This window comes from Spea bombifrons, chromosome 4 (genome assembly GCF_027358695.1).
Source record: "Spea bombifrons isolate aSpeBom1 chromosome 4, aSpeBom1.2.pri, whole genome shotgun sequence".
NCBI classification, from domain to species: Eukaryota; Metazoa; Chordata; class Amphibia; order Anura; family Pelobatidae; genus Spea; species Spea bombifrons.
This window is the reverse complement of record NC_071090.1, coordinates 101,221,669-101,231,468: the sequence shown is the minus strand read 5'-3', so window position 1 is coordinate 101,231,468 and position 9,800 is coordinate 101,221,669. Positions and strand designations below refer to the sequence as shown.

The 9,800-nt window shown below is 46.1% G+C and overlaps 1 protein-coding gene across 1 annotated transcript; it reads right to left on the bottom strand.

Annotated features, from left to right (window-relative positions):
• Positions 1–6,249: 6,249 nt before the first annotated feature.
• Positions 6,250–9,800, bottom strand: PDLIM2 (PDZ and LIM domain 2). Its single transcript, XM_053463086.1, has 4 exons — positions 9,654–9,800; positions 9,300–9,459; positions 8,033–8,144; positions 6,250–7,400 (listed from the first exon to the last, which is right to left on the bottom strand). Exons 2-4 carry the CDS (start codon positions 9,424–9,426, stop codon positions 7,235–7,237), a joined length of 405 nt encoding a protein of 134 aa, XP_053319061.1. The 5' UTR covers positions 9,427–9,459; positions 9,654–9,800; the 3' UTR covers positions 6,250–7,234.

Sequence of the window (9,800 nt, the reverse complement as noted above, 5' to 3'; positions counted from 1 at the left end):
ACTTACTCTGCAGAATTTCACAAACTAAACTCTACACTGTAAGCTCGTTTTGGAGCAGGGCCCTCCTCCCTTGTTGTAAGTGTAAGTCATATTGTTATATACTACTTGTTATGTCCTGTCTACGGAATATGATGGTGCTTTATTAAATTATAACTAATCATAATAAATTCCACATTAAAAATCATTGCTAGTGCATCTAAATGCCCAACCTCTTCCCAAAATGTTTTCTTAAAAAAGTAAAATGTTTTGTTTACAACTTTTTTCCAATGCAGTTCTTAAAAGTTTATTTGCGCAGTGCACTAAAGTTTTTTTTAATTATTTCATGTCTAAGTGGAACAGCAGCTTTAAGAAAGGTCTTTACATTATATACAGACTCTATGACTCTTTAGATGTTACGGAGCACCTGTCACCATACAGGAGACATGGGGTCACTCGATTCCACCAATACATTACTACAGCAACTTTGCTTGCAAATGTATAGGTGAAATGTTCTCTCACCTAAAAGTTTCCAGCCTTTATCTCTACGCTGTCTTCTGAAATGCTGGCAAAGACGTTGATCAAAGCTACAAATACACAACTGGGTGGACTGCCAGCAAGCATGCGCGCGGACACAACCCTTTCTATACAGCATGCTATGAGAGAGTGTTATCTACCCCTAGGCGCGCTCCCCATCACTCCGCAGCTCACCAAAAAGTCTTCAAATCCATACCTAAGAGTGGGAAAAGCTACATTTGGGATTCTTAAACAACATCAATCAGAAAGAGTATGAAGGACCCAGAGAATCTGCTTGTGCTCCATGAGACGCGGGGCTCAAAAACTAAAAACGCTATCAATTTCCAGGAACGGTTTTATACATTTGGTGCTGCAACTGGCATCCAGCAATGTATCTATGGAGGTCACTGCCCTGGATCCATTGGGGTCCAAAGACAGCCCCTACAGACCTTTACCAAATTACCTGTAAGCCACAACAGGTTAAACCCCTTCAGAACTACCCTAGTCCTTCTCCACGTGCTGAGTTAGCAGAAGATGCTATGGAGGACTTCTCAGACCTGGGGAGTACAACTGATCTCCCCAACCATCCCATTGAGAGGTGCGGCACCCTAGTGAGTCCAATAGGGATACGATTCCCTAATGAACTGGCCCAGGGGCCAGCAATGTGACACTTAAAGCCTTAACAAAAAACCCAGCACCAATGGTATTTCTGTGTTATTTACTCTGGAGATAGATGTCTATTTAAGTTACATTGTATTTAAGTTACGTTGTATTTAAGTTACATTGTATTTAAGTAACATTGTATTTAAGTAACATTGTATTTAAGTTACATTGTATTTAAGTTACATTGTATTTAAGTTACATTGTCATGTTAACTTGTGTTAAATATGCTGACACAAGCGTGGAAAATGTTTAAAAACCAAAACATTTCCTTCCAAACTTCCTGTCTGAATCATGAATGTGTGATTTAAAAGTCTTTCCAGTTAGAAGGAAACTCCAACCAACGGACAGAATGTTCCACTTAAAAACAGCACCCTGGACCCAACCCCTCATCCTCCGCAAAAAAACCCCCCCAATGTTATTATTACCCCTTCCAGAGTAAAACATCATTAAAACGCGAGCCTTTATTCCCCAACATTGTTAAAGGGACGCTCCAGCCACTTTATTGCTTACGATAGCCCAGTGGCCCCTTTCTCCCGGGTTTTTGGAGGGCAGGAGATGCGTTGGGCCAAACATCTTCTCCATGTGGTCCATGGAGTTAATCCTGGAGTTCCAGAAGTTGTACAATGCATTGCTTGTTCCATCATACAATTATCAGGCTAATTGGAATTGTCCCTTTTTTAAACCCAAAAGTGGCAATCATATTTAGGATGGTCCTTCTTTCCCTCTTTTAACATCCCTCTTTAGTAGGAGCTTAGAATGTTTGCTGGGGTTTAGGAGCCCTAAAAGTCACCTTAATGCGTACACATAGTAAACAACATGGTCAAAATGTTCAACGCATTTACAAACTACCAGCAGAGCAAATAAACCCTATAGACACGGCCAATCTGTCTTGCTGGGACCTTAAATGACACTTTTTTGTTTTTTTTTTCACTTTGTACACCGCACTATTTTGTTTTCACTTCATTTATTGACAAAACCCGCATATGCTGAAAATGCCACAGTGGAGTCAGGTCCCTGAATACTTTTTGGTGTGGGGTGTGCAGGTTGACCTTCTGGATCACATGTGTCATTGAGAACTTCAGTAGTTCTCCTCTTCAGAGGGGGTTCAAGAGGATCTAGCCCTCCCTTGGTTTTTAATAGGAAGGGGCTACATATCCATTTGAGTGTGGCCTCAGAAGAATACGATTGAGGACCCGGTGCTCTTCTGTGACCCTACAACATCATCTTCACCATCTTCACTGACGTGGTCACTTAAATCACATTTTGCTTGGCAGTGTTATTTATTGATTGAACGGCACATAGCAAGTAATGCATAACATATGAAAAATGGTAAGGAGGGCCCTGCTCAAACCAGGTATGATAGCCCAGGTCTGAACTGGCCACCTGGCAGCCCAGGCAAATGCTGGATATACCAGGTCCCAAGCCACGCTAGCAGAAAAAAGTAGCCTGACCACCTCCATTTCTGTCCTGGATAGGTATGTCTTGCGTTGCTATCACTAGAACATTTGACTGGGTTTGCCACCTGGATGGAAGTTGACAGGCCTCCCGAGACAAAGTCATCACTGAATCGACACTGGTAGTATCCAGGTTAATACTTTCCAACGCTCCAACTTCCTACTTGGTGCTCATGTGATAACATGCATGACTTTGCCCGCTACACACGACTCTCCATCTCCACCCATTTCCCAGCATGCACCAGATCTGCCGACAGTCCCGATAAACAGGACATAATCCCAGCAGTGGTACTTTCTAGTTGGTGAGCAGGGGCTCATTTTCATTTTGGTGGCCAGGTTTGCCTTGAAGGATCATCTTGGCTGTCAGTCTAAGCGTTAGTTAAGTGGACCCCATTGTGTTGTGCTACAACGACTCTGGGGTTCTGATGCTAGGGGCAAAAAAGAACATCCCTGGGGGGCCAAAAATGTTGCACCTGGCTGCTGTTGGGATTCTAGAAGTAAGAATTCCAACATTCTCTGACCTGTAGGCTAAAATCAGACTCTCAAGAGACCATTTCTCTGCGAGTCTTCATTCTTCTAAGACAGCTCCTGCTCACAGAGCCCTAATAGCAATAAATCTGTAATCAAGTCAAGGAGCATGCTATGGAATTAACCCTTTCTGCAATACTAATGCGGAAGGAAGTAGTTCCTTAAACCATCCCTTGAGATATAGCATGGGTTTCTATTAACATAAATTATTTATACCCAATATTACTTTCACCATGAAATCGATTTAATGTGGGATTAAGGACTGAGCTGAAACAACGGTAACTCCCCACCCCATATAAAAACACAAAGTGCGAAATACGAACTATATAAACAAACAAGTACGATTTTCCCCACTGAAAATAAATATCACAATGGAATGTCACTTGCTAAGCAGGAAGTGGGTCTGGGTGAAAGTGTGTGTCACTGACCTACTACATACCCCGGAATGTCATCTGATCCTAAAACGATGTCAAAATGTAAAAAACATACGTTTTTAGAATCTTGCCTCTCCCTCGCTGATCGCCTCACTTGGAACTGGGTCAGTAACAGCTGGGATCTCACCAGTCTCAAAGCACACAGATTCTGCCTTAGCTTTGGCCCACAGCCTGGTGTCCTGTCCTTTCTTTCCAAATTCCATGTGGTTTTAGGACAAATGCTCGTGGTCACTATCATTATCTAAGAACGTATTATTCTGTATGATAACAACATAAGTTTGGTAATTGGAGAGTTTTGTTTCTGGAATCCTAAATATCTTATTTATGGAATAGTAACCCTTAACAGCAATATACGTTTAGCCAAAATATATTTTTCATTATTTTATTAAATGTCTAAATGTTGGTGTCCCGCCTTGTGATCTGACTCGTGTTTCTATGAAAAATATATAATATTGGCTTCAATGGATTGGCAGCGTGTGACTGATGGTGACTCAAACAGGACAGGTCGACCTGAGAAAGCAGCCTAAAGTACGAGCTTTCCCCCCTTTCCCCTGTCCCTGCCCAATTCCTGCCTACTAAGGGATTTTTGAAGCTAGCCCCACCCTATACATGGATAGCCCCACCCATATCCAAAGCCACTCCCCCAAGGAAGAGGGAGAGCTCTGTGTAGCCTAATCCAATCCACCACTGAGGTCTGACCCCAGACAGAAAGCTTATACAGGGCTCCATGATACTTCATTTTGGCCTTTAAAGACGGGTCATTGCCCAACCCCGCACTAGGGGACAATGCCATGGGACCACCTAGGAACTCCCTGCCTATGGCCACCTGTAGCCCCCCTTGCGGGATGGGGGTAGGAGGGCCCCCTGATGTTGCAGGACATGACCCATAGTTTCCCCACAGTGACCAGGATATATATAAATATCTTTCAATATATTCATCTAATGCATACATTGAGGATGTGTTTTCTGTGGGATTTAGGTGTCAATGTATGACATATAAATGTATATATTTTAGCACAAGCCTGTAAGTTAGAGACCTTCGCACATTCGCCACATTTCCAGAACTTTCTGTTTTTCTATCTTTTTGGACGTGCTCTGCGTTGGGCCCCTGCCACTCGGAAACCTCAGTGCCGGAGCAGACTGCATTCCTGAGCGGTGGAACGCGAGGTCAGTCTCGCGGCTCCATTCATGTTCACGGCTCCATTGCTGGCACAGGCAGCCCTTAATACCCCAGCTGCTGCCAGCAGCCACTCCCATGATGCTTAGCCAGCAGAGGGTGGCGGCAGCATTGTTGGCGTTGAAGTCTGCAGCAGCTTGTGGGCCGAACGTTTTCCGTCCCAACCACGGGGGCCTCTTGCAGAAACATGAGTGTGACGGGACGAATTGGTTATTACCGACATGCTGATACAAACATTCTTTTCAAATACCATTCAAGGCTGTTATTTATCCAACATGACAAACATCCGTGACGCGCGGCTTCTGAAATGAGGTCGGCTTGTCCCTGCTTCATGTGGCTTCTGTCAGAATTGGGTCCTGCAGACCCCAGCTACGTCCCCCCCGTTCAGCCCCTCATCAGAAGCTTTGCTCATTAGGATACCTTAATCAGTTCTTGGTCTCGTCAGGACCCAAATCCCTACCCCATGCATGTTTCAATTCCCTTACTGTAATAGCCTCTACCACATCTGCTGGCAAGCTGTTTCACTTATCTACCACCCTCTCAGTCAAGTAAAAACAGCACTTAGAGGCTAGATTCTAGCACTGCTTTCTCATTCAGTTTCAGAGCCAGCTGGTATGCATAAATCTTGTAGGGTGGTCAGTCTTATGGAGATAAGAGTGGGGCACTATATGACCAAAAGTATGTGGACGCCCCTCCTAATTATTGAGTTTCGGTATTTCTGCCGGACCCTCTGCTAACAGGCGTATAAAATCAAGCACATAGGCAGCCATCTCCTGAGACGTCGGCAGTAAAACGCGTCGTACTGAGGAGCTCAGTGGCTTTATACGTGGCACTGTTATGGGATGCCACCACTGCCACAAATCCCGTTGGTGAAAGTTCTGCCCTGCTGGGTATGCCCGTTCACTATAAGTGCTATTATTAAGAGGTGGAAGCATCTAGGAGTCATAACAGCGGCGCCACCGCCGAGTGCTGAAGTGCAGAAAATCACCTGTCCTCTGTGGTGTGGAAGAGGTTGACCGGCCGCACAGAGCCCCGACCTCAACCCCATCGAGCACCTTCGGGATGAATTGGAATGGAGGTTTTCGTCCAACATCAGTGTCTGACCTCAAAAACGCTCTACTGGATGACTGGGCTACAGAAGAGTGGAGGCTGCCACAAGGGGGGCAACTCCACATTAAAGTCCATGGTTTTGGAATGGGATGTCCAACAATCTCATAAAGGTGTGATGGTCAGGTGTCCACATACTTTTGGTGATATAGTTTATAGTATAGTATCCAATAAGACGTTTAAGACATTTAAAAATTGTTCTCCTACAGAAGGTGACGACGGATACTTCAGGCGTTGTGGAACTACAACTCCCGCAACGTTCCGGCTAGCATATCCACAGCCATTGTCTTTTATGGTGCTGGCTGAGAGCCGCTGAGGTTGTGCTTCTGCATTAGTTGGCGAGGTTCTCCTCGTTGTAGCTCACACCCCTTTCATAATAATCATCACACCAGTAGATAATGTAAATATAACTTTAATGACATAGAAAATATTTATAAAACACACTTTGGCAATAAGAGCTGGAGGGAGCTCTGTGACGCCCTAGGAACACCATGTAGTGCAAAGAAAGGATAAGAGGGTTTTCGGAAAGGCCACACGTTGACCGCATCTGCTCCTTAAGTGCGGCTTCATGCACTTAATAGTAGGCGATGGGTGAGGGCTGTTTCTATCACAAGATGTTCCCATGAGAGGGTAAGAGAGGGTTACAGGAGCTGTGAGGAACATGTCTAGAGGCACACTCCAGAATGCTGAAACACTTCTTGATGGCAGACAAGAGCAAACTAATGTCATCTGCCCGTTCCTTTCCTAAAAAGCACAAACCTTCATCTCTCCAGCCTACAACAGCAACCTTCCAGAACTCTCCCCGCCATCTTCAGCAAAATTCCATGTATAAAATAAAAAAAGGAATCTCAGATTGTTATCCTTAACTCACACTCCTCAAACTTTGGACTTGGCCTCATGTCTTGCCCACCCTTTTTTGTGCCAAAGGGTTTCCATCTAAGTTGCTTTCATGGAGATGATGAGATATAACAGCAGTGGTTGAAGGTGTCTGCATGGTGGGTTATGATGTCATTGTCACTCTGGATGAAGTATTATCATGGAGGTGTCTGTTACCATGGCAATAGTATAACTGCTTTAACAATCGGATAGAACACACGGCGGTCACCAAACTAACTGCTTTAACAATCGGATAGAACACACGGCGGTCACCAAACTAACTGCTGTTCTAACCACATCCTGCCTTCCGGATAGAGGTCCCTGACACACACCCGGCAGAAGCCACCACCTTTACAAGCAGCGTTACTGAAGCCGTCTAGAGACCTGCCCTGTATAGATATGGAGAGGTGGATTGTGGGGGCAATAATATAATATGAGGGGGAAAGATATGCCCCCCCCCCACCCCCTGCAGAGTTTTGGGTGGAATGTCCTTCCATGGTTCCTCATGAGCGCGGGGATCCGGTGTGGCGCGCACGAGCATGCTTTTCGCACACCAGTTCATCCCCCGCCCAAAAGTGTCCCCTCATGCGCAAGTTGAGGCCGCAGTCTGTGCAGATGTAGCACGCTGGGTGGCGGTACCGTCCCTCCGTGATCTTCACTGCCACGTCACTGCACGGAAGACAGGAAATAGCGTGTCACATACATGTAATGCACAGATCACACACAGAATGTCCCCGTAACATGCAAGTGTGACATAACTCAATGGAACTTATATGTGACACACATGGTCACTACGACATCACGGGAGCAAAACAAAGTGACAGAGGAGTAAATCACTCGATATTGGAAGTGAAGCGCATGACTTAGAGATCTCAATATGTCCAATATTTATTTAAAAAGAGGAAAAATGTTTGCACAAAAGGCTATAATCTAAAACTGGGGGATCAGGTTGTGATGTTTTACTTTACTGAGGGTGGTAGATAAATGGAACAGCCACCCAGCAGAAGTGGCAGAGGCTAACACAATTTAAACATGCATTGGATAAGCATAGAGTCTGGTGAAGGTCTGATTTGTTACATCAGGAAAAGAATGGATCTTATCTGCCGTCTACGTTTCTGTATTAACCCCTTAAGCACAATGGGGGTCCCTAAACCCATTGAAAACAATGCATTTTGAGCTCGTACATGTACGGCTTTGTCATTAAGGGGTTAAGTTCCTCTGTTATGCTATATGAAGTCTCAGACACACGCATTACTGCGACTAGTCACGCTAATCACACACGTGACCCAGGCCACACTCACCAGATGCCCGCGTGACACCTTTCACACTCTCGCAGTGGAGGTGGCGGACTTTTTGCAACAGGTTTCTGGATGTTGGGAGACAATCTGCTGGGCAGAGCCGCAGGAATGGCAGCTATAACACAAGAAGCACATCAGACAGTTTTTTATTCTCCAGGACACGTATGCATTAATCATCAACACATGTAAAGTTTAGCCATCGACTTTACTGAGAGGGTGGTAGATACATGGAGCAGCCTCCCAGCAGAAACAGTAAAAGCTAATGCTAGCGAGAGATTTTTAACATGCATGGGACCGGCATATGGCTCCTGACCAAGGACCAGGTGGGCTGAACGGATCTGATCTGGTGAAGCCAGTTTATATACATCGCATTGTAACGTATATTATAGATGTTCCTCCAGCAGGAAAGGGCTGAGCTGGCCCTGCATAATGTATATTTTAAGGCAAATGAAGTAATCTCAATGATTTAGCTATACATTACACAGGGCCAGCCGAGCCCCTTCTGCAGAAGAGTCCAATTGGCATTGGCTCTTCATGATCTATAGTGAGGAAAGGAAGCTCTCCTGCCAACTCTGCCAAAAGGCATTCTATGTAAATAAGGACATGTTCACGGAAGTATTACGAACAAATCACATGACACAAATCTTAAAATTTCAGGGCACTCTGGAATCCGTACCACCCTATCAGGGCGAGAGCTGGAGAAATCTCCACCCGTAATTGCACAGGAGCTTACGTTCACCCGAGTGATAACCTATGTAGGTGTGACTGCCAGAAATCAGGACATGAGACCGAGACGGGGCCGTGTCTACTCAGCGGCACCCTCCTCCAGTACGGGCTCATCTCTACGGTGCCGGCCCGAACTGCCACCATATGTAGGGCGCCCAGCCCATCCCGACCACAAAACTCAATTAGGTGTGAACTTTAAACGTTGGATTTTAACCCTTCAGTGCCCACGCTATCACATGCTCAATGCCCTGGTGTTCTGAAATCACGACCCCAACTCGCTAGGACTTTACAGATATAATGAGTTGGGTCACCGAGAATTCATCCGGCGGACGCCTTTTGGCCGCAGAGCAGAATATTTGCCCTGGAATCCATCAAATGGCTGATGTGGCCCCCAAGTGTGCACCAGTCCTCCCCGCTCCGTGCCAGTCTCCAATACTATGGTGTCATCGTCCATCCTAACGGTGGTCTATGCCGGTGGTCTGGTTCTACCTGCCCCCCTCCCCCCGGTTCTGGAGCCAGGTCCAGTATGTGCTCCAAGCCATACCTCCGGAGCTGCCCTCCAGGGCCTCCTGCAGGAGTCGGAAGCTGTTGGACTGCCTTGGGGGGGTCTTTGTCTCCTGGTTCCCCTGCAGCATCTTATACACCTCGGAGTCTTCGTGCAGCCAGCTCATCGTGCAGGACTAGTGCTTCCCAGACCTCTAGGACTGAAAACAGGCAGACTTTAGGACTCAAGCATCAGAAACCCCCCTCTTGTCGCTCTTCCCATTATCTGCTTCTCTTTTTATCGTCGCCCCTTCCTTCTCTGACTTTTTCACTTTCCTCCCTTCCTCTGCGCTCTCACTTCCCCAATGACCTCTCTCTCTTTCTACCCCACTCCCTGCCCCAGATCCTCACTCACTTGCCGTCAGACGTCTCTCAGCTGCTGGCACTCGCTGACAGAGTCTTCTGCGCTCCTCACGATCTATCCCTCTGTCCCTTCTGTCTTAAGGACACACCTGTCTCTGTCTTTGCCCCGCCTGTCTCTTTCCCCTCCTCTTATAATAGG